This window comes from Dunckerocampus dactyliophorus, chromosome 7, assembly GCF_027744805.1.
Source record: "Dunckerocampus dactyliophorus isolate RoL2022-P2 chromosome 7, RoL_Ddac_1.1, whole genome shotgun sequence".
NCBI lineage: Eukaryota > Metazoa > Chordata > Actinopteri > Syngnathiformes > Syngnathidae > Dunckerocampus > Dunckerocampus dactyliophorus.
The window spans coordinates 26,125,372-26,150,821 of record NC_072825.1 but is presented as its reverse complement, the minus strand read 5'-3'; the positions used below and the strand labels follow the sequence as shown (position 1 = coordinate 26,150,821).

The window sequence follows — 25,450 nt, the reverse complement described above, 5'->3', positions numbered from 1 at the left end:
GACAAAATATTAGGAAGAATAAAGTCATAATATTAAGACAAAAAAATGCATAAAGTACAGTATGTAAAATCTACATTAAAAAAAAACGTAATACAGTAATATGAGAACCAAAAAAAATACAAGTTGCAATTTTACAAAAATTTGGTTTGGTAAAAGTTTTAATATGATGATAAAGTCAAAACATTATTAGAATAAAGATAGATTGCAAAAAAAATGTACAAGAAGAAAGGAGAAATATTTGTAAAAACACAAAAAAAAGAAAGAAAAAACAAGCAAAAAAGTGGAAGGTAAGGAGAAAAAGTTCATACTAAGAACACGCTTTGTCACCGATACCAGTGACAAAGCTGAGATGCAGGATGTTTTTCCTTTTATTATAAAAAAGCATATTTACATGGGTTGGTTTAAAAAAATATAAAAGCGGCTCTCCACATCCTTTGCATTTTCAGTGTGTGGCCCTCGGTGGAAAAAGTTTGGACCCCCCTGGTTTGAGTGAAGAACTGCTGCCTATATCTGTATCTGTTGATATTGGTAGCGGTAATGAAGTGCAGGACGTTATCGGTAATATTATATTGGTAAGAAGGCCAATATCGAAGATCTCTAGTCAGCACACATGTGGAGACGAGAACAATATGATGTAAAACATTACGAATCAGAAAACACCAAAGCCGACTCACCCATCATTCCATTGTCATAGATATCTGTATTCCAGCTGAATGTCTGTGATGCATTGAAGCGACAGCAGTGTGGATCTGCATTTCACCACATTCAGTTGTGGACAGTAACATAGGGTCATGATTATTAATTAGTTAAAAAAATATATTAAAAAATACAACACTTTAATTTACATCCTTGGTTTTTCCCTGAAATATATTCTTCAAGTAATGTTGTATTTGTGAGGCCTGTTTATTTTTGCACTTAGACAATTTAACACTGTGGCACAATCACATCACAAAAAACAGCTCCACATCTGTATCAAGTGGATTTGATTCATGTATTCAAAAACAGAACAGCGAGCACACACTTTTACAAAACAAACCCCTGAGTTTGTGGCTCAAGCTCAGCGTCAACATTGTTGTTTTCGGAGTTGTCTTCATTGTGGAGCATTGATTCCACACAGCCTCCTGCAAAACAGGAACAATGATAAGCCAACAATGCAAGATTACTGAAAGGACCGGTGTCCTTCAAGATATTATTTTCCACCCTGATTGAATGCTTCCTACCGTGCCTCTGCAATGCTGGGATCAGCAAAAACGCAAACAGCTTTGTCTCGATCCAAAATCTGTTGTTTCAAGCTTTTTAATTCCTCCTCTGCTTTTGTTTTTTCCGCCGCGTGATCAGCTGAAGAGTGGAGCAAAAGAGAAAGTGACATTACACGCCCGGAAGGTGCGGTAAGAATGACATCTGTCACATTTGCTCATACTCCATGGGGGGTATTGTTCACATAACTGTAAATGTGTGGCGCCCCCCGATGGGTTGTGGTCAAAACGCTTTGAAAGACATGCTAACATACTGTACACATGTAATACAGATATCCTCAATTTTTTACGGTGAAACCTGTCTCTCAATGCCCCTTGGATTCATGTTGACATAAGCGACTGTGGACAGAACCAAAATCAAAACTAGTCATTGTTTGCACATTTACTTGTGACTTTCTCCCGAGACGTAAGAAGAATGGGCAATAATAAAGAATTTTTTAACGTACGGCAGTTTGTTGACATCGCTTTCCTCTACTTGTGCATATTTGCATTTACTTGCATTTATTTTATACCCTCATCCAACAGAGCTGCTAATTTCGTTGTAGAGTGACAATAAAGCATCCGTACATGCGCTAATAATTTTTCCAGGGGCTCACAATCTAAAAATAAAAAAAAAAAGTGCATTTTGTTCGTTGCTTTGGTTGAATCCAGGTTAACATTATCATGCATTCATTATGAAACTTACTTTGCACTGAACAAGAAGTCGCTGTGCACATTTTAATGCCGTGTATTTAGCCAGCTGGTTATCAATGTTGACGAAAGTGGCCGACCATGTACAGTCAGCCCTCGCTACATCGCTGTTCAAACATCACGCCCTCACTCTAACGCCGTTTTTCAAAAATCAATTTAAAAATTAAGCATTTTCAAGCATAAAAATGGCTGAATGAACTAACTAAATGAACTAAAATACAAATACAAGGCAGAAGAAGGGCTCTAACTGTGAAGTGGTATTCATCTGGCCGCCTGCCGCTAAGGTCCCCTAGGGAACACATTTACTGTAACACACATGAGCGGGAGTTTTATTTACTTCTTAAATGGCTTATTTACTCTTATTAGGTCTACTATATTGGGTAATACAAGTGTAAAGCCATTTAAAGACGCCACCGCAAGAAATACGCTGTCCAAAAAACAACAGCAACAACAAAAAACTGCTAAAGTGTGAGTCTATGTTTGTCTTATTTATGTGTAATATGTCTTATTTTCTCTGACCATATCTACTATATTGGGCAATAAAAATGTAAAGGTAACTATAGGGGTGTTGTTTCATGTCTAGAGGGCTCTAAATAATCAAAGAAAAACTGTAATTAGAAGATTGTAAACAGGTTTTCTATGAAAATATTCAATTTATGAATCTTTGTTGTGAATACAGGTGGGACCACCTGCAAGGCATCTCTGCAGGGACGTCTCCTTGCCCTCCCCCAAACCTTGTCATTGTGACAAATTTCAAGTCACTCCAACCCACGGAGTCAAACTTTAGGCTTTAATAAAAGCGGCACCATGTGGTGTACTTGTCAGAAAAATAGCAATGCAGTCGGGGTGCACGTTCTGGAACATTTTCACACTTTTGTGCACAGCAGTTCAGGAGTAGAAGAGTGAGGTGTCCTAATTTCTTTGTTTTTTCCAGTGGTTGTATTTGAGGCCAAACACTAACTGTACATACCTTTGAGTTTTGCCATGGAGTCTACGACAGCTTTCTTCTTCTTCTCTGTGCTTTCCTAACAAAGACAATAGTAGAGTATTTGTTTGGTATTTCAAGTAGAAATGCTGCAAGGAAGTTTAAAAAAAAAAAAAAAAAAAGTGGGACTCAAATTTCATTAGGTACACTTGCCCATAAATGTAGCTCCATCAACATATCCCTCTCATGCGGTCGGTTCTGCGCGTGCGCGAGACCTACGTCGCTCCCTCCTTTCGCACATTTTTACGACAGCGCTTCTGCGACGTCATGTGCTGTGGTAGTTATTATCATCTTTTAAATGTATGAACATAAATCAGGGGTGGACAAACGTTTTGACTCGCGGGTCGCATTGAGTTAACAAAATTCACACAAAAAAATACATGCACTCTATTTTACCCTTAATGTTGTAACAGTCCACCTGGAATTATAGTGTCATACAATCTTGTATGTGCTTCTGTCCCTTTTTTCCAGGAGCACTTTAAATATCAGACCATATCAAATGACAAAATTAAATTTGACAGTTTTTTTTTTTTTTTACTAAATAAGACACCCGGAATGTACATGAATAAAGGATGTGCTATATAATATGAACTACTGTATGAACGCTAAAACATTAACTATTAAGTATGTCAATGTCCCTCCTTTTTTACTTCCCAGACTGTGCAGTGGGTAGGTTCAGTTGTGTGACACGTATGTTTTACTTGTGTTTCTTTGGCACCGTGCGTAAGGTAGTTGTCTGGATCGCTGCATGTGAAAAGCTACTTAAACCATCAAAAGGTTGTCTCAGATTGACTGACTACTAGCAAGTCATGTTGCCAGCTTGTATCTTAAAGATTGAATTACTTTGGAAGCAACTGGCGGGCTGCATTCAAATGCTTGGTGGGCCGGATGTGGCCCCTGGGCCATAGTTTCCCCACACCTGACATAAATGATCAATAACCATATTTCATATATGACTCTTATTAAAAGACTTTGCGAGCATGCGGATGTTTCTATCGTCTTTATTCACCAAGACTGATCTACGTAAAAACTTACGCAATGTACGTAGTGCATGCGCAGATGCGCCACAGACGTAAACGTCATATCCGGTCACGTGTAATATACATAAATAAATACAAATACAATACACCATATATAATAAAACATAATATAAAATGGTGTTTAAACGGAAACCATAAGCTGAGTGCAATGATGGATTCATCTAGAGCAGGGGTGTCCAAACGTTTTTCCACCGAGGGCCACATTCTGAAAGGATGCAAGGGCCACTTTGAGACATGCTAAGAAGCTACATGTACCCCAATTAAAAAAACTGCATTTCAGCGTTGTCATATAGATGAAATGCTACTAAAAATGACGTTTCTTCCATAATAATGAGTTTATTCTTATAAAACTGTGACTTTCGTTCTTCATTCCATTGACTTTTTTTCTTAATATTTTGACTTTATTCCTGTGAAATGACAGCTGTTTTTTTTCCATTCCTGCTGTTTTGTTTTTTTTTATTTCCCAACGTTTCAGCTTCCCTCTTGTCAATTTTTTTTCTCATAATGATAACTTTATACTGTATCTTTTTAAAGAAATATTGTATTTTTTCTTCATTTCAACATTGTTACAAAAATGATATTTTTCCTCTTTTACAAGTTTACTCTCATAAACTTTTTGTCATTATAAAACTATTTTTTTCTCTTAATATTTTGACTTTACTTTGGTAAAATGTCTGCTGTTTTCCATTTCTGCTGTTGACTTTTTTTTTCATTTTCCAAATATCTCAAATTTCTAATATTTTGACTTTATTCCCATGTTATAAATTTTCCCCCAACCTAAGTTTCCAAAAATTACAACTTTATTCATTGTTTTTTACTTTAAAAATATAATTTAATACTTTAATATAACTATTACTTCATACTTTAATATTTCAACTTCATGCTACTAAAATGACATTTTTCCTGATACTATTACTTCATTCTTGTGAAATTGTGTTTTTTTTCCTTGCTAGATTACAACTCGGGCCGCACGGTGGTCTAGTGGTTAGCACGTTGGCCAACACATTAACAGCCTGGGTTCGATTCTCCCTTTCACATTTCTGTGTGGAGTGTGGAGTGTGGAGTTTGCATGTTCTCCCCGTGCGTGTGTGGGTTTTCTCCGGGTACTCCGGTTTTCTCCCACATTCCAAAAACATGCATGTTAGGTTAATTGGAGACTCTAAATTGTCCATAGGTATGAATGTGAGTGTGAATGGTTGTTTGTCTATATGTGCCCTGCCATTGGCTGGCGACCAGTCCAGGGTGTACCCCGCCTGTCGCCCGAAGTCAGCTGGGAGAAGCAGTATAGAAAATGGATGGATGGATGGATTACAACTCTTCTCTTAAATAAATATTTTGACTTTCGCATTTTTGCTGCTGGTATTGTTTTTTTTTTCAGTGTTCGTGTCAATTTACATTTGTAGACTGTGCTGCGGGCCGATAAAATCACATCCACGGGCCACTAATGGCCCCTGGGCCACACTTTGGACAACCCTGATCTAGAGGATTCAGCTTTTTTTTTTCCTCAACGGAAAATACCATCCATCCAAACATATCTTGCTAACAAATGCTTTTGTCTGTATTTTTTCTGTGGCATTTTTTTTTTTAAATAATTTATGCAACCAAGAAAAGAGGGATTATAATTTATCCACTTGAATATAATAAGAAAAAAAAAAGAATATGTTGTAATTTCTCCAATCTTAATAACATTTTATGGGAGGGGCAGTGACGTATATTGCACATGTGTAACTTACGCTTTGTAACTGCTGTAAAATAGGTCGACGGATGACGTAGATCACGCATGCGTACTACAAATCGTCTTGCCTCACGTGACTGACAAAAAATAGGCCGACCGGATGTAGATGCATTCTGCCCATGCGTGGAACCGGTCGCGTTTCCTGTACGGATCGTGTGGTGACAAGGAAGGACGTTTTGTACGTTAAGCACACAGTTGGATTCACACAATGTATTAACGACACAACAAGACGCGCGCCATATCATACGCTAGCCGAATGAATGCTCCTAAACCTTGGCAAAACTGCGGCGGAAACTTTCGAAGTTAACCAAATGGGGCAAACGCAAGGGCGGACTTACCATTAAAGTAAAGTAGGCAATTGCCTGAGGCCCCCAACCAGTAGGGGGTGCCCAACCAGCTGCCCTCGCCCAACCAGCATGGGCCAGGGCCACCGCTGCCAGCAGCACCCATATACAGTATATTCATGTATAATTATGTTAGCATACTGAAGAAATAACAGAACAAAAAAAGCCATCTGAAAGCTAAATTCATATTATCTAGCCCCCTCTCCCCCACACTATAATGGACTGTTCCATGATGACGGCGGTAATGTGCCTTTGTGAGAAGCTAAGTGTGAAGCTACTTAAAATGAAGCGGATAAACCAGAGCGGGTTTGAGAAGCGGAAACGGCGAGAGGATGCCAAAAAAATAAAATATTGCCTCACTGTCGAAGGTCTCAAGATTCTCTATGGTATCGGGAGAAAAAATGTCAACGTGCCAGCGCTAACTACCGCGGACTGCGAGCCGAGTTCCAGTCTGCTACTGGATGACGCTGAGTTTGGTGCTGCGACACCTCATGTGTGAAGTCCAGTGAGAAGTTACAGCAACAAGTAGGACTTTCGTCCTTTGACGTGTATGCAACGAAAAACATGGACAACACTATGGATGGACTTCAACAAGATAATAAGCATCCACATTATGTATTTGTACAAATATGGAAAACCTCCATTGGACTTCTCTCCCATGGAAGTCATGGAAATGGGGAGAAAGCAATAGTTTGCAAAGTGTTTATGTCTGTGACAGAGTGTGTGAGATTGCATTAATGAAATGATAATCATTTATTTAGACATACTGTATATATTTTGAAGCACTCTACACCTTACTAAATAATCTCTCTGACACACACATGAACACCCCCTCTCTCTTTCATCAGAAACTCTCCCTGTTTCTGTCTCTCTATCTCACACACATAAACATAAGTCATCTTTGCAAACTATTGTTGTCTCCCCATTTCCATGCCTTCCTCCTGGCACTGTGTATAGTTATAAATGTTGGGATATATTGTTTTCTAATTGCTTTTGTTACATTGTAATTGTTCTTCTTCACCTTCAGTAAATACACATAGTATCTTTCTCTCTGAAACTCAAACACACATCTGTTGCGATGATGTCTGGGTTGTTTTTGTTCAAAAATAAATATCTGGCATTTTGACATACATTGGTTTTACATCTGAAACTTTATTTTCTCATTCTGTCCGCCCCGTATTAATTTAGTGCAAGGTTGTCTATTGATTGGGGCCTTTGAGGCTGCATTTCCTGCCTTTTTTGTGTTGAAAGAACATATGAAGAGGGCCCCAAAATTGTTAAGTCCACCACTGGAGGGACGCTAACGGAGGTTCCACTGTAAGCAGTCACTGAAACATCCCTGCAAAGTACAACTGTGTTAATAAACATATTGTTAAATTAATATTTTAGCTCTTGCATTTAATCCTATGCGATTGAGCAAATGGACAGTGAGTCGTTGAACTGGTTGTGGGTTGCATGCAGAATAAAAAGCACAGAAGTCAATGCAAGTGTGTGTTTTGCCGCTTGCCTTATCTTTACCGCATGCCTCCAAGTCCTTTTTACGGTCCTGCTCTGTTTTCTCAGCTGCTGCTTTGCGTTTCTTCAGCGCATCCACCCTGCCCATGACGGACGCCAGGTTGGTCCTCAGCTCACGGATTTGTGGTTTGATCAAGTCGATGACTTTCTCTTCCCTCTTGGCCACTGCCAAGTCCTCCAGCCTGCGGACTTTCGAATCGCGAAATTCGAACTCCTGGCGCAAAATCTGGAAGATCATTGCGACCATCACCGCCACACTAAGGGCGAATAAAACAACCACAAACTTCATCTTGTGTGTGTTTTAGCTTATTTACGGCGCTCCCCGATCGAGACGCCTCACCAGACCCGACAAACTGCTTCTTCAACCCGGAGTGTCAATGCACCGACTTCCTCATAAGTGACGCACGGATAAACACACCTTGATGGGATTTACGTCCTGCTGTGACCCCGCCCACAATCTAATTATGGCTCTGATCATATTGTTTGACACGCCACCACAACTACACTGCAGATTTGTTTTTATCCCATGTCATTATATTATACATGTATACAAATACATTATACATGTAAGACACGTACTGTATGCCATACATTCACTGGCCACCTCATTAGATACACTTGCACACAATCGGCGTCCAAAGTCTGGTCCACGTTTGTATTTTAGGGGGATACCAATAATCTACAGGCTGCATCAAGGATAGCATCAGTTTTGGATTGATACTAGCTTGCTGAGTTCTATATTTTTCAGTTCTCTTCTGCTTAGTTCCACAAATCTGTTTTTTCGTTTTGTTGATATTGTTATATTGTTGATTTTGTATATTTACAGTATATACAGTCATCCCTCACTACTTCGCACTGCTAATGCCGCGGTTTCACTCTATCCCGGTTTTTCAAAAATATTTTAATAAATCATGCATTTTCGTGGTTGACTATGGCCTGTTATGAGTAAAAAAAAATGCACATTTAAGCAAATGCTAAGGTTTTTTGCTGAAATTTAGCATTTTTGAGCATAAAAATGGCTAAATAAAATAACGCAAATATAAGGCACTCAAAGATGCATTCAAAGATGTTGATGTAATATTCTACTCTGGTCACCAGGTGTCAGTAATGTCACTGTAATGTGCAGTGAGATACACAAGCATCAGACTTTATCGCCGGAACAACCGGCTTTTATTGCAATGATCTCACAACAAGCACAATGGTCCCTAATAAAAACAGAAGCTACTTTTGTGGCAGTTACCCACGCAAAGCTTAAACTCATCTCTGAACCCCCGACATCACTTCCTGTCCACCTCTAGGGAACACATTTACAGCAACACACGAGCATGGGTCTTATTCATGTCTTAAATAGCTTAATTACTTTTATTTTGTCGACTACATTAGGCATTATAAGTGTATTGGTGACTATAGGGGTGTTATTTTATGTGTAGAGGGCTCTAATAATGTTAAAAATCGAATTTAGAAGCTCGTAAACAGGTTTTCTATGCTCTAACTACCAAAATATTCCATTTATAAATATGGAATCCTACAGACGGGTCTGGAACCAAATAACAGTGATGAACGAGGGATTACGGTATTGTTGTATTTTTTACAAAGTCAAGGAATAAGTCTATGGACACAAGAGGGTTTTGGGGGCAAAAGTCAAAGCATTTGAACGAACGCCAATAGTAGTTTTTGCTTTTGTTTACTTTTTTCACTGTTGTCTTTATTTTGATCAGACAATTATATGTAATAAAAGGGAATCATTTTGTTGATGTTGTTACATTCTCTTATATTGTTGTAGGTTGTTCACAAATAGCTTTGTTGATGAAATAAATATTGTTTGCCTAAAATCCTGGGTGTTATCCTGATTATAATCATGATCAAAGAAGCAAAGAAAGCAAAGAACTACAGAGTCAACCACAGATGACATCACAAATGAGCGACAGAGCTTAAGTCCAGTTTGTATTTCCATGTTTCCATTCCATTTTGTGATAAAATACATTCAGAACACAGTTGGGCTCATGCAGTGTACACTAGGTCCCCAACTTACGAACACCCGACTAGCGAACACTCGCGGATACAAACACAAGCCGACTGGTCTATATTTTATTTTATTTTGCCTTGTAGTCGCTCAATCAGTATTTATACTGCTACTGTACATGCTTGACCAGTAGAGGGCACTGTGACACTACTAATGGGACCAACAGAGGCAGCATTAGAGCTAATGGGACCAACAGAGGAAGAGTTCGATGCTGGGGAGATAAAGCTAACTGCAAAGCTAAATTATACAACCCGGACAGAGCGTGTAATTAAAGTTTATGAAGAGTTAATAGGCCTGCTTAATTCTACACCACCCACAGAACACTACCTCTTTTAGAAGAGTCTAAGGACGACGACCATTTGTCCTTTTTTTCAATAACTCCTCCTCCAACTCCATCACAACGACGTGTGCTCGACCACTCCTCTTCAAAGGTAAATAACATTTATCATTACGTATTATTATATCATTTTTATTATTGTTTTTTCATTAATTATCCTCGTTTAATATTACTACTACATCCAAACTCATATTTACATACATACACATATACTGTATATGTATACACATACATGTAGTACCTATATCATTGGTAATATTACCTTTTGCCCTACTGAAGAACAATTCGACATAAGAACGGCCATCTGGAACCAATTGTGTTCGGAAGTTGGGGACCTAGTGTATTAAGAACACAACAAGACCATACGCTAACCAGAAAATGTATGCAAACCAAGGCAAAATTTGGGCAGCATTTCCTACGCTAACCGAGGCGTACACTATCTGCGGTTCCACTGTATAAGCTTTTTCTTTAGGTATATTTTTATTGTGAGGTATATTTCATGTATTTATTCTTTTATTAGCACATAAGCTAGCTACAAAGTCTGTTAACTGTATTCTTACACATTGTTATCCTTTTCTTTCCCGATTCAGAATGGTCAACTGGACACAGGAAGTGAACAAACTACTGCAGAACTTTGGTTAGAGTCATTAATATGTACCAGAAGCTGCAACTCTAACCGAAACGGATGCTAACCGAATTAATTTTTCCCATAAGAAATAATGTAAAGCTATTAATCCGCTCCAGAAAGACAAAAATATTAACACAAAACATCTTGTTATAGTTTTAAAATTATGGGCTGAGATGAGGAAAACAATCGGAAATGCATATGAATACATATAAATGATGAATGAATGAACATTTAAGGTTACTTCATTGAAGACGTGATTCTTGACGTGACTGTCCCCAAAGACAGCATGTGGCAGCGACATCAACCGCCACCACCATCTTCCTGTTTTCACGAGTTGTTTTTTTAATTCAATAGTGTTTCTCATCTCATTACTGTAACCCAAAATGGAGCCAAAGAAAGTCGGTAGTTCCAGCATTTTGATAAAGAAAGTGAGAAACACTACTGAATTTAAGAAATAACTTATAGACGGGCGACGTAACTTCCGGTTCCTGTTGCCATTTTGTTCACTAGCTGATGCTAACAAGGAAGCACGCATTCTGATTTAAAAAAAAGTATAAAGTATATTAATAACACGACAAGACGCGTGCCATATTGCACTCTAACTGGAGAATGCACACAAACCGAGGCAAAAATATGGCGTAAATTTTTCGACGTTATCCAAAAAACACGCTAACCGGGGCGGACGCTAACCAATGTTCCACACCACGGACTCAATCTATGACTGCATTGTGTTTTCCAGTCCATACCTTCAAACTAGTTATTTCGAACCCACATGTTTCAGAAAAAAATCAAATACAATCCTTCTTTTTCAGCGTATTCAAACTTCTGTTTGTGAGTGTCAGTCATACTTACACCCACTTTGAACAATTCTGATTGTTAGCTTGACATCTGTGAATGGTGCATGTAAACAGAATTGATCTCAGGGGATATAGTAGATTTTCCACAATGAATGGCACATTAGAATCTAGAAATACTTACATACATGAGTGTATATGGGTGTTGATATTTGCTTTACTTGTATTAGGAGTGTCTACGAATCCAGATCTTCCAGATCTCCTGGCTGTGTGGCCAACATGCTAACCACTCGGCCGCTGTGCGTGTTACGGGTAACAAAGCATACAAGTGTAATATCTAATAATATATCTCATTAATACTGTTTTTGTTTTTGTATTTAAATGCTGAAAGCCTATAAAAAACAAGCCGTGGCCGAAAATGACCCTTGGCTTGATACTGCTAATTTTGTTATCAATCTGATACCAAGTAAATACAGGGCAGTATTGCCAATACCGGTACTTTTTACTTGATATTTTTCAAGATCATTGAATAATTTTGTAATTTTTGTCTTTAAGTTGTTGATTATAATCATAATAAAACACAAGGCACACATTTTATCGACAAACTTCTATGCAACCAATTTAATAATATAATTTCTAGTGTCAAAAGTGCGGCCCTGTGCTTTTTTTAAAAAATTTTTCTTGGCCAGTAGCACATTCTAAAAATATAATTTTACAAGAAAACTAAAAAAAAAACAAACCCAACAACAGCAAAAATTGAAAAAAAAACAGCAGTAATTTTACAAGAATAAAGTCAACATATTAATAGAAAAAAGTTGTAATTTAATGAGAAAAAGTCTTAATTTTACGAGAATAACGTTGTGATATTGTGAGGACAAATAACGTCATTTTAGTAGCATAAAGTTCAACTATTAAATAAAGGTTTTATCTTTTTTATTAAAGTCGTAATATTATGAGAAACAAACAAAACAACAAATAGAGTTCTAATTTTTGGGAAATTTTGCGGAAAAGTAGTGGGAAAAGTTATAATGTTACGAGAATAAAGTCCAAATATTATGGCAATGAAGTTGTAATTGTGAGAAGAAAATTTACAAGAAGCCCTGCAATTGGCTGGCGACCAGTTCAGGGTGTATTCGCCCGAAGTCAACTGGGATAGGCTCCAGCATACCCCCGCAATCCTAACGAGGATAAGCAGCATAGAAAATGGATGGATGGAAATTTACAAGAAGCATGTTGAAATAGTTGGAAAATTAAAAATTAATAAACAGCAGAAATAAAAAAAAAACAGCTGTAATTTTGCAAGAATATTGTGAAAATATTAAGAGAAAAACATTGTATTCTAACAGGGAAAAAGAGACGCAATTTTACAAGAATAAACGTGTAATATTATGAGGAAAATTAATGTAGCATACAGTTGAAATACTGAAGAAAAAATATATTATTTTTTAAAATGTAAAAAAATAAAACAAAACAAAATAAAGTTTAAAAAAAAGGTAGGGGAAAAGTTATTATGCGAATAAACATGTGAAGCTATTATGCGAATAAAGTCATGATATTACCATAAAAAAATGTACGAAGATTATTTAAGAATAAACTTGAACTATTTGGACAATTAAAAAAAAACAGCAAAATAGGAAAAAAAAGGCGGCAAAGACCGAAGTTCATACTAATATACAGTATGTATAAATACTATTATGTAAATACTACACAGCAAATTCAGCAGGCCTAAATTGACACTGTAGGAGTTAATCTCAACACTTTCAAAGTGTCCCATGGGGTCCACTCTACAAAGTGTTATTTTAACACTTTTGAAAGTGTAGCCATTTTTACACCATTGTAGAGTCAATATTAACTATTTATATAGTTAAAATTTAACACTCCTCGACACCAACCGGTGTTGCATTTTTTTAACACTAGTGTGAGGTGTCACAAATTAATTCTCTTAAGAGTCATTTATTGACTCTTATAGTGTCATTTTACTCTCAAAAGGAGTTGCAACATTAACACTATAAAAGTGTTAATATACTACTTCAAAATAAAATTTAAACATTTTTTAAAAATGACTAGTTGACTGCTTCATACATTTTATTCAAAAGCATTTCATTTCCAACAGACAGTAGCTTAAATAACAGCAGGGCACTACAGTATGTTTGCTCTTTGACAACTGTCATTAGAGCACTGCTTGTCAAATGGTTTGAAATGAGTCAGTTCATTTAAACACATGACAGAAAACTCAAGCATTTGGTCTTCTATGCAGTACGCCTTAAACAGGTCCTCATAGTACATCGTTTCTACATTACAGGCTATTATGAAAGCACATTCTTTGTGTTTTATTATAGCACAGATCTTCTTGAACACAGGTAGATCAAAGCTACATCCAGTACATTTGAACACACCAACATGGTACTCTATACCGTAACTTCTCACCCACAGCTGTCATCAGGTTGAGGTTCAGTTCCTGACAGCAACTCATCAATGTTCTGCTTTTGCGGGAGAGTCTTGAAGTCTGCAATGACTTTTGGTTTGAAGACAGTTGACCACTTAGCCAGGAACCTCTGAGATACTTCATCACCAAACATCATTGAGAAATCCTGGTCAATCTATAAACAAGACATGAATATTTAATATACTGTAGGCCTGCAGGTTTACACATGGTTGATGTAATGGGTAATCTAATACTGAAATAGTCCGAATACTCAAGATTTCCTTACCAATCCAGGAACATCAAGGAAGCGAGGGAACACATTGAGAACAGACGATGATACATCTTGTGCTTGGATCATATTCCGTCGATACTGGAAAGTTGCTCTCATCTTCTTTGACCACGGATTCATCAGTTGAATGTCTTATTGTAGATAGTGCCTCCCTGCACTCCTCACCAAACAGCTGTTGACCAGTTAACAGATATTCTCCTCTGGTTTTTGGACCATCATGAAGAAACAGTCTTGGAACGGCTTTGAGAGCCAGGAGAAGTGTAGGACACAACAGTGACTGGGTGGAGGGAGCAAGATCAACCAACCTTACGATTTCTGGACGACCTGCTCTACCTCTTGAGCCACTGCCGCTAAGCTAAGCATCCTATGAACATATTTGAAACAAGAGTTTAATACAAACTACACACCTAAAGGAAAAACAAAAACAGTACTTTAGGTTTTACATTGAAAAGACACTTACATATCCAGGTTTGGAGAATGGATCTTTTAGGTATGGAAAACAAGTCACAATTCTCAGGGCGTAATTTCTCATCACACATGATGGCGGAACCCTCCTTTCAAAACAAATCATAGTTAATGATCACAGATAGAACCATTCCCACAGTACATGGTCTTACATGGAATGACTGTTCTAATGGAAAGGGGGAAGTTCTTCTTACCCATGCAGCTCCATCATATCTGCAGCCAGGATGTTCACCATCTGTTTACACCTTGCATCGGTTAGTGTTTCAGTCTTGGTGCACTCCTTGAAGATTTCCTCACCTTTCGGATTGGCCCTCAAAACACCACCGACTTTCTGCCAAAAATATTAAAATGATATATAGTGTGTTCATGGGAATTCAAGAGGATTTTTCAATAAAACAATGTCATGCATAAAAACACTACATATCATTGATAATATTAATTTTACATTCATTTACTCAAAGCTTACCCGTCATGCTTCATCCTGATCCATTGGTTCTGTTGGGTTCCTCTTGTGGGCTGAAGGATAAATTGTCGAACCTGATGAATGGGATGTAGTCGGCAAGAGTGGAGACTCGCCACCAACTGGCGATAACTGGGGTGAAGGGATAGTGGAGTCTACACATCTCCATCCACCTCTGAGAATAAGAATAAATAAAATAATAATAATAATATAAAACATCCTACTAAAATAATTAAATAAATATGGAATTGCCACAGTTGCAGGGCTTATTATGCATTGATTGAAAAAAAAAATATTACTTACCACATTCATGTAAGTCTCAAGGAAAGGTTTGCTGTGAATCAAGAAGAAAAATAAAGATGCATCATTCTAAAAAAAAATTTGTGTAGTTCACTTCCAACACACGCCTGACAATTATTTTTAAGTTAAAGTAACAATTAGAGTTGCCAACCTTGATATCTTGTATCTTGTACAGCATATCAAGTCCTTTGCTGGGGGCCAGCAGGCCTACGTGTGGGGGCTCCTCGTGCCAATTAGCTAGGTAGCCATTAGCTCATTAAAAATGAAGATATAACGTAGCGTTCACTTACTTTGACAAATGTTGCCCAGGCAGTGCCGATTCAGCTCACAGCAACACTTAATAGAAGATATAACGTAGCAAAAACACGAGCTAACATTAGCAAAGGCTTTGGGTGGAAACAGCTGCCTCAGTTTATTAGTCTTAAATATCACACCAAAAACTAACGTTTTTTATGTGTAAACAAGGTACAACACAATTCATTCATAGTTCATCTACAGTATTTAAACGTTTACTTACCTACTGATGCAAAATGATTCCTAATTGTCAACTTCTTCCATCAGCAACGTGAAGTGAGGGGTGGAGTCTAAATGAAATGTCCGTGGGCACGTGAACACTGTTAGGTGTTAAATGGAGTGTGGAAGTGTTGAATGTCTTTATTTTGACACTAACAAGATTTAAACATTTTCAACACTCCATTTTAACTACAACACTTTCATGATCCAGTGTTAAATTTAACATTTTTAAGAAAATGCAGTGTTAGATCAACTCCAAATAGTGTAAGATTGACACTCCAACTTCAAGATTCTCATCAACACCAAAAAATTAACACTCCTCAATTTGCTGTGTAATATGTTTGTTTCATCAATATCACAAAGCAAAAATGCAGGTTTTTCTTGAAATATATATAACTTGTTAGCATCCTTTCGTTTTCCAGTAAGTTGCCGTCGTTGGAAAAAGGGTATGTCCGTTATACATAATATTCCTGTCAGACAAGTATACGCCTGTCGCGCCTGTATCGACACAATCGCTGTTTGTGTCGAGCCGTGCACTTCCTATGTAGAGACACGTGGGCGTGTTTAGGACACACCTGGAGTTGACCGTGAACGAGCGCTGATTCCACGACTTCATCGTGAGTATTTGGTTTAAATCCATGACTTGGACAAGAGGACAAGCGGACTCCTTGTAAGTGTTGATCCGGAAGCACACACGGACGCCAACTAAGCCGTGCTATGCCGTCCGTTTAGAGCAGTGTGTCGCACACGAGACGCCAGGTGAGACGATGAAGGTGCAACTGTTGCTGCCTCTCACCATCGCCTTGACCGTCATGTTGGTGGTGGTCATCAAAACTCGCAAAAGGGAGCACGACCAAGTGGACAAACAGAACAGGATCGAGCGTATTAAACTGCGGGTGACGCACGACGTGCTGGGAGGATACCAAGAGGAGAAAATGTCCCTTGAGAACCAAATCGAGCAAAGCAACAAGGACGAGAACGCGTTGAAGACTGGAGCGGACTCAGCAGATCAGAAAGCACTGAAGACCAAGGGAGACCTAGAAACATGCCAAGGGGCTCTGGTAGGAACAACCACAATCAGTGTTGGGGCAAATTACTTTGAAGAAAGTAATTTAGTTATAGTTACTGTCCAAAAACAGTCAAGGAATTATTCCTTCATAAATATAATTAGTTACCAGGGAAAGTAATTGTTGTGTTACTTTTTTTTTAAAACTGTTCATGTGTCTGGATTATCTTGCTTACCATATAAGTGCTTAATGCGGGAGTGTCCAAAGTGCGGCTCGGGGGCCATTTCCAGCTGTTTTTTGTTTTTTTTTACTGGCCTGTGGCACATTCTAAAAATATGATTTAACAAGAAAAGGAAAAACATCACCAAAAATGGAAAAATCAGCAGTAATTTTACAAGCGCAAGTCAAAATATTACGAGAAAAAAGTTGTAATCTAACAAAAAAGGTGTAATTTTACAAGAATAACGTAATATGAGGATAAATATCATCATTTTAGGAGCATAAAGTTGAAATATTAAAGAAAAAAGACATTTAAAAACAAAAGTCGTAACATCATGAGGACGACGACTAAAGTTAGCGTGCGAAAAGAGTTATGTTACAAGAATAAAGTCAAAATATTGTGGGAATACAGTCATAATTAGGAAAAGAAGAAAGTTTAAAGTAGTTGAAATTTTTTTTAAAAACAGCAGAAATTGTAAAAACTGCTATAATTTTACGAGAATACAAGAGAAAGCCGTATTGTAACGAGAAAAATTAAACTCGTAATATTATGGGAAACAAACAAAACATAATAAGGCTGTAATTTTGGAAAATTAGGTGAAAAGAGTTGTATATTATGGGAATATAGTCAAAATATGCAAATAAAGACTCACAGAAAAGAGAGACATACTGTATGTGTTCATGTCTCACATAAAGATTGTGGATGATGGGCAAAATAAAATAAAAAAAGTGCAGTTTTCCTTTAATGGAACCACCTACTTGTGTTTTGTGCTGATTTTCGGCATTCCGACGTCAGTGATTGGTGGAGAATGAGGAAGTGTTGTATGGGTGTGGACAGGACACAGTGCGTGCAAGTTGGAGATGTCCAAACTGAGCACTGCTGACACGTTACGGTCAGAATAAAGTTGGAAAAAGAGCATCAGACTCTGTGTGGCTCTGTCAGGACGCTAAAGTAATTCATTTCATTCATTTACATTTGCTGTTACTGGAAAACAATAACTGTATTAGTAACCATTCTTTTTACTGCCATTACTCCGATCACTGACCACAATAAACATACTGCAGGTCGGTGGCGTCCATAAAGAGACCGGGGGACCATCTGTGGCCTGCAGCTCTTATTTTGTTGGCCCTCGGCATATTCTAAAAATGAAACTACACATGGCCCACATCAGATTACGTAAAAGAAGGCACGAGCACAGGTAGAGCCCTCGTGGTGCTCAAGCACCTGCCCCTTTGCCCTGCATGAGAAAAGTGCCCTTTCTGCAGGAGCCCTTTATTTGCATTCATTTAAGAGTAAAAATTACTTTCTCTGGCATTAATTCACCTCAAATATGTTTTGATATCTTACAAAGCGGGGGCCATTTGCAGCCAGCGACTATTTCTTTAATGGCCCTCGGTACATTTTGAAAATACAGTTAAACGGGAAAGCTACAGAAAAACAGCAAATATGGAAGAAACAAACAGTGATTTTATGAGAGTAGTCCAAATATTAGCAGAATAAAGTTCTAATACTCAGGAAATCTTTCAAGAAAAAAGTAACCATTTTCCAACAATAGACATAATACTATGAGGGAAAAATTATATTGGAAGAATAAAGTTGAAATATATTAAAGGTTTTTTTGTTTTTGTTTTTGTTTTTTTTTAAGAACACATTTATGGAGTATTTGTTTAAAAGAAAACATACTATAGTGCCGCACTGGGATCCAATATCATTTTAAAAGACCCCAAGTTGACATTAATACTGGTAATTATCGAAGTTTATGTTTCTGTAATTGTTAAAAGTATAATTATGATAGTCAATGAATGTTATTAAAATCTTTTTATTGATTTATTTGCATTTCTGAATTTGTTTGCAAGCTGTCATCATGGCCCAAGGAAACCATACAAAATTCATGTGTGGGAAAAGGTCCATTTAGTTCAGGGGTGTCCAGATGTTTTCCGGGGAGGGCCACATAGTGAAAAATGAAAGGACGCAAGGGCCCCGATATTTTGGAAAGCAACACATGTCGATATGGTAAGAAGTTACATGTATTTAAAAAAAAATGCATCTGAGCTTTGTGATATACGTAGGTGAAAAAGGCTATTATTCATATCAACTTCGGCCTTTGTTCTTTTGTCCCATTTTTTTGCTGTTCCTCCCCAAAATACAGTATTTCGACTTTCTTCTTCTATAATTTTTGTTAGTTTTTTTCTCTGAATATTTTGTCTTTAGTCCCATTATATTATAACTTTGACTTTAAAAAAATAATGTATTTTTTTCCTAATATTTCAACTCCATGCTACCAAAACCATGTTTTTTTCCTCATAATATTGTCAGTTTATTCTTGAAAAATGGCAACTTTTCTTCTCATTAGAATACGACTTTTTTTCTCTTGATATTTTGTCTTTATTTGTGTAAATTTACAGCTGTTGCTGTGACTTCATTCACATATTTTTTTGACTTAATTCTCGTAACATAACTTTTTACGCAACCTAATTTTACAAAAATTACAACTGTATATGTTGTTTTGTTGTTTGTCATAATATTGTGACTTAAAAAAAAAAAATTCTTTAAAATATTAACTTAATGCTACTAAAATGACGCTATTTTTCCTCATATTATGAAGTTATTTTCATAAAATTCCAACTTTTTCCTCATTAGATTACAACTATTTTAACACTTTATCCTTGTAAAATTCCTGCTGATTTTTCTTTTCATTTAAAAAAAAAGTTTTCTTATTAAATTCTATTTTTAGAATGTGCCACCGGCCAATACAAAAACAACTGTGGGTCGCAAATGGTCCCCCGGGGCGCACTTTGGACACTCTCGATTTAACTGTTTGTTGTTGTTGTTTGTCACGGGTGACTTACTGTAGATTGGATCACACAACTTCATGAAAAGGGTTTAGTGTATAAAATGAATATGCAAACAAGTGCAAAGACGGCATTGCTTTATGAAATAGTCGTCATAATAGGATTTCATCATAGAACATTCCTACAATGTCACCAAAAAAATGGAACGACAGTCAAATATAAAGACAAAAGACAACTTGTGTCTGTTCTTGATCATCGCACAGATAAGAACCTTTACTGTGGACAATTCATGACGTTGATCATGAAGATAATATAAATCATGTAGCTGACTTGCTCTTTCCTGCCCTGCAGAAATCACTAAATGAGGAGTTGGTGGCACTACAGACCCTAGTCAGCAATCTGCAAGGTAATCTACTTCTTAGCCTCCACTGCAGCATCGTACACACTATATACTGTAATTTATATGCAACATTGTCTTAATATACACAGTATCTCAGACAAGTACACCCCTCCACGATTCATCAAGCATTTTATTATAATTTTTCAAGGGACAATACTATAGAAATAAATGGATATAACGTAAGAGTAGTCACTGTACAGTTTCTGCAGCAGTATAGTTTACAATCCACTCAAAATGACTCAGACACAATGCAATACAAGTGAGTACCAAGATAATGGTGCCATGGTATGGGGCTGCATGAGTGCTGCCAGCGGTTCATTGCAGAGAAACCTGAATTCCTAGTGCGAGTGAGTAACAGAGTGTCCAAATTGTCTTCCTGGTGTGAATATTTTGTTATCTAGCATGGCCTTAACCCTCTTGGGCATGAAATTGAGCAGAGCTCAATGTTACCCCTAATTTTCCAAGTATCTGAGCATACACAAAAACAACCTGAGGGCTTCCTGGACTTCCTGTGAGCGACATCAGACATGCACACTGTAGTGTCGCACCTGTCCTACACCTGAGAAAGCTGAGAACTTCCATGCTGTCATATTTTGTATATGAGTGGTTTCGAAGAGATGGCAAGGAGGATTCCACAATGTAGCTTTCCTTTTTTTCCACAACCTCAGACAAACCAAGCCGTGGAACTACAGTATCTCATACAATGAACCATCTGAACCTTGTAGATTTATCATTTCATTTCCCATTTCTTTTCTTGTTTACCATTTATATTGTGAATGAGGTGTACTTTCATTTCCTAATTTGACTTTCACTTTCTGTTTTAAAGCAGCCCGTTGCGGCACTATTTTATCCTGCAAATTTACTTGAAATTGATGCCATATTCGTGGTGCATGTTTATTTTTGTCTAAAGAAAGAAAAAAAAAAAAAAGTAAATTAATTCTCAACCGACCTTCTGCAACACAAGCTCGGCATAACACTGCCTGTATCCTGTACGTCCGGCCATCAAAATAAAAGCACTTCTGTAAAACATGCACAGTTACGCCACACATTCACTCCACGCTGCACAAAAACTGGCTTGCTACCTTGGCTTTGCACCATGTTTTATTTTTTTAAAGAAGGCTTTCTCACTCAAAAAAGAAAAAGTCTCACCCAGTTTCACCTCTTGTTCTTCTGTTCTTACATACTCTGACAGGCAGACCACCTTTTTTTTTTTTTTACTTTAGTTTGGTGAGTGGATGTTGCACTGCCTGTTGGTTTCGCCATAATGCGGGTTAGCAAGCAACATTTAGCTCTCTTAACTCCTGCTGCAGCATTAGCTATATAGACTGCAAAAGAGCGGTATGTACTACGTCAGGGGTCCCCAACCACCGGGCCGGGGCCCAGTACCGGTCCGTGGGCGGGGCCGAACTGGGCCAAGGAAACCTTTCAGACACTGATAAAAAAATACACACACACACAAAAACTTGTGTAAATAACTAAATACAATTTTAAGTAAATGCATATCAATGTTGGAAATATGGACCATTATTTTATTCAAAAAAACAATATAGTTTGAAGTTTTTGCATTTTTATCTTGCTTGTTGCGAGTGTCCCACTTTGTTTGACAGTCCTTGAACGCACCATTGTAGGTGCGCTAGCCTTCTCCCACTCTGCACAGATTGTCAACTATACTGTATTTTTATCGGGGTTTTTTCACTTCATATTCATATCATCATCATATCATATCATCAAACGCTTGTTGCTGCTAAGGGCGGCCCAAGCAGTTATTAGGTTTAGGGGGCAATCACTTTTTCACACAGGGCCATGTAGGTTTGGATTTCTCCCTTTTAATAATAAAAAAGTTTCATTTAAAAACTGCATTTTGTGTTATCACTGACTAATGTTTACATTTGTTTGATGATATGAAAACATTTAAGTGACATGTAAAAAATAAGAAATCAGGAGGGGGCAAACACTTGCTAGTGAAAAAATATGATATAATATAATCGCATGTGCTTTAACTACAGTTTATGTGGTCTTAACCTTTATCTTCATGTGATCATGTGACCTCAAGGTGAGAACAGTAAAGAGAAGGACTCATGGATCGCTGAACTGGAATCACTGAAGAAACAGCTACAAGGTCCAAGTGCCATATGTGCCTTTTTGAAGAAAGGAGCAGATTCTGCAAGGTATATACTGCATGGTTTCCACTTTCTGCACGTAGTTGGTGGGATGCTTATGTCACCTCATGTTAAGTTATTAGTGCTATGTATTATTTACCAGCCTCAAATCATGGAACTTGTCTTGCGAGATGATCGAAGAGGAGATCATGGGCAGAAAAGCAGATGTGCAAATGATACTCTTCTGGCACCTCTGAAGCATCCATTTGGATGCTTCTCAGGAAAATGCAATCATTAGCCTTTGTTTGGTTTCTCTTGCAGCAAGTTGTGTAGCAGTGAAGGAGTTGCAGAGGCCCCGAAACCAGAGGAGCCAAAGGCAGAACCCCCGAAACCAGAGGAGCCAAAGACAGAGCTTCCTAAACCAGAGGAACCAAAAGCAGAAGAAGCAAAACCAGAGGAACCAAAACTGTAAACCAAAGGAGCACAAGCTGGCGGCTTCTAATCGCCTTATAGAATCAAATCCACGAAAGCATCTGGTATCATGTAGTACCATGTACGTCCTTTCCTGAGGTTGCCACATTGGATATTTAATTTCACCATGTTACTTATTCTTGTGGAACAAATAAAACGATTGTCTACCCACTAGAGATGCTCAATACTAGCTTTCTTACCGATGTCCGATGTTCAGATATTATCCAGCACTTCATTACTGATGCAGATATCAACCAAGACCAATATTGGCTTTTCCGTCAAACTACCGTTGTGTAATGAATGAAGACACTGTACTCTACTGTGACGTCACAATTTTTACAAATAAAAACTGTGCAAAGTAAGACGAGTACTGCAATATTAGGGATGTAACGAGATCTTGCAACATTAAAACGTAAAACGCTGAGAGAAAAGGAGTCTCGCATGAAGAATGGCAGCCAGAAGTCAGAATCAGACTAACCAAAGGCAAAACTGCGGACATATGAACTGGCAAGCTTTGTTGCTCTGTGGTGCACAGTGATATGCTGCAATATCTCACTTTTATAATATCAGCTGATATTATCAGACATCCCTACTATCAACATCATCGTTCTTTTTGATGCAAAGATTAGGGGTGGGCGATACTGCACATTTTGGTAAAGATCCGATACCAAATAAATACCTGGACATTATTACCGACACAGATACCGATACTTTTGAGCTTTTTCAATTTGTGAACAATTCATCAGAGGTGTGGACTCAAGTCGCTCCACTTTCACCCGACTCACAATTTTGACGACTTTGTACTCGACTTGGACATTAACATCACTTGGCAATTGGTTCCAGACCCGCGAAGTAGGATTCAACATAAATAAACAGAATATTTTTGTAGTTGGGGCATAGAAAACCTGTTTATGACTTTCTAAATACGATTTTTACCATTGTTAGAGCCCTCTAGACATGCAATATCACCCCCATAGTCACCTTTACACTCATATCACCCAATATAGTAGATACAATTCGAGAAAATAAGATGTTTAAAGGAAAACTATAAACGTTTTATGGTTTTATATACATGCTGTAACTGTGTAGGAACAGGTACATTCATGATAACATGTAATACTTACAGCATTTTGCTGTATTTTGGTCCTTTTAAGCATTACCGGAACTTCCTTCCTGGGCGCATTGATTTCACATAGCAACATAGAAATGAACACCTACCCCGAGTGTTAACTTTTCCAAACTCAGAAATAAAAACACAGCAGCAGCGGTGTCAGCTCAAATATGTAGCCTTACCTTTTTTGTCGTGGTCTGAGGTGATCGCGACGCTGATGTGCTGCAGGCAAGTCTGTGGTGAAGCTAGTCGCTAGTCGGCAAGTAGCTAGCCAGTGCGTTCTGGCTAAGTGTCAATACGGCAGTAGCATAGTAACAATGTTAATAATAATAACAATGTTGCTGTAGCTTGGTTATATGCATGTCACAAATGGGGCATTGTTGCCGCTTTTTGGAGGCTTTTTGAGAATGCTTTATAGGCGGATATAAGCAGTTCCCATACGTGCAGTAATGAGCTGTCACTTTTTATCTCTTTCTATATCTTTAGAGCGCACAGAAAAGAGAAAGCCATATGTGTTCATGTCTCACACAAGGACTGTGGATGATGGGCAAAATTCCCCAAAAAAGTGCAGTTTTCCTTTAAGACATAAATAAATCTCATGTGTTTCAATAAATGTCTTCCGGACGTGTGGACAGGAAGTGATGTCAGGGATTCAGAATTGAGTTTTAGCTGGAGTACGACCACAACAGTACCCTGTGTTAATATGATGACTGGTATTATTATGTTATTATTGTGCCTGTTGCGAGATAAGTAATTCTAAAATACGATCAAGTCTGGTGTGTGTTACTAGTGACACGTAGTGGCCAGTCTAGACTACAGTTCAACATCTTGTATTACCATAACTGTATTTATATGTTAGTTAATTTAGAACATTTCTATGCTTGAAAATGATTAATTTAGGCCAAAAACACGTAACATTTGCTTGAATATGCATTTTTTGGACTAATAATAGGCCATAGTCAACCGCAAAACAGCAATCATTTAATCATTTTTGAAAAAACGTGTTTGAACGGCGATGAAGCGAGGGACGACTGTATTCAACTAACGTGACCAGCATGTAATTTCCATCAAGAATGCTCCTATTAACATCCAGTCAGGTTTAAGAACAAACAACAAGGGTGTGGATTACATTATTTTTTTTCTGTGACTAAGTCTTATCGCACTGGTTTTATTTTATTAAAAAAATAAAACTGCAATTCATTGCATCCATTGCATTTGTCGGATTTAATAGATTGTCACATTTTTTAAATGCCATTTTATTTGTGCTTATGACTTGTAAGGACTCAAACAATTCAAGCCTGTTACTTCGGATCCGACTCGACCTATCTTCTCTTGACTTGGACCTGCATGCCTTTACTGGAGACTTAACTTGAAATTAAAGACTTACATTTATTTATTTGAGACTTGCAAAACACTGACTTCCCCCCACCTCTGCAATACAGTATGAGACAATGTAACAATATCAAGAAAATGATACAATTTTTCCCTTTTATTACTCATAAATTTGTGTGCAAAAGTGTTTACCCTCTTCCTGATTTCTTATTGTTTTGC

General features: G+C 37.6%; 2 protein-coding genes and 1 long non-coding RNA gene across 5 annotated transcripts; 1 reads left to right on the top strand and 2 right to left on the bottom strand.

Annotated features, from left to right (window-relative positions):
* Positions 1-140: 140 nt before the first annotated feature.
* On the bottom strand, positions 141-7,962 carry si:dkey-87o1.2 (uncharacterized protein LOC796684 homolog). The gene is made up of 4 exons (XM_054783221.1): positions 7,558-7,962; positions 2,917-2,971; positions 1,221-1,338; positions 141-1,121 (listed from the first exon to the last, which is right to left on the bottom strand). The coding sequence occupies exons 1-4, from the start codon at positions 7,852-7,854 to the stop codon at positions 1,091-1,093; spliced, it is 501 nt and encodes a 166-aa protein (XP_054639196.1). The 5' UTR covers positions 7,855-7,962; the 3' UTR covers positions 141-1,090.
* Positions 7,963-13,426: 5,464 nt separating this feature from the next.
* On the bottom strand, positions 13,427-16,824 carry LOC129185653 (uncharacterized). Of its 3 annotated transcripts, none has more exons than XR_008572111.1 (8): positions 15,804-16,823; positions 15,438-15,622; positions 15,290-15,320; positions 14,993-15,161; positions 14,721-14,857; positions 14,522-14,615; positions 14,059-14,425; positions 13,427-13,947 (listed from the first exon to the last, which is right to left on the bottom strand). It is a non-coding gene; the product is annotated as an uncharacterized LOC129185653 (long non-coding RNA). The 3 variants fall into 3 exon arrangements; XR_008572110.1 differs by having other exon boundaries at positions 14,059-14,233; positions 14,367-14,425; positions 15,290-15,622; positions 15,804-16,822; XR_008572109.1 differs by having other exon boundaries at positions 15,290-15,622; positions 15,804-16,824.
* zgc:174935 (uncharacterized protein LOC796019 homolog) lies at positions 16,323-22,960 on the top strand. The gene is made up of 4 exons (XM_054782984.1): positions 16,323-16,860; positions 20,170-20,224; positions 22,272-22,386; positions 22,639-22,960. Exons 1-4 carry the CDS (start codon positions 16,567-16,569, stop codon positions 22,787-22,789), a joined length of 615 nt encoding a protein of 204 aa, XP_054638959.1. The 5' UTR covers positions 16,323-16,566; the 3' UTR covers positions 22,790-22,960.
* The last annotated feature ends 2,490 nt before the right edge of the window (positions 22,961-25,450 follow it).

Coding starts and splice junctions, on each gene's coding strand:
- si:dkey-87o1.2 (XM_054783221.1), bottom strand. CDS start 7,854: ATGAAGTTTGTGGTTGTTTTATTCGCCCTTAGTGTGGCGGTGATGGTC. Junction 1,339..2,916: donor CTCCATGGCAAAACTCAAAG/GTATGTACAGTT, acceptor TCCACTCTTCAG/CTGATCACGCGGCGGAAAAA. Junction 1,122..1,220: donor CCCAGCATTGCAGAGGCACG/GTAGGAAGCATT, acceptor CCTGTTTTGCAG/GAGGCTGTGTGGAATCAATG.
- zgc:174935 (XM_054782984.1), top strand. CDS start 16,567: ATGAAGGTGCAACTGTTGCTGCCTCTCACCATCGCCTTGACCGTCATG. Junction 20,225..22,271: donor CCTAGTCAGCAATCTGCAAG/GTAATCTACTTC, acceptor TGTGACCTCAAG/GTGAGAACAGTAAAGAGAAG. Junction 22,387..22,638: donor AAAGGAGCAGATTCTGCAAG/GTATATACTGCA, acceptor TTTCTCTTGCAG/CAAGTTGTGTAGCAGTGAAG.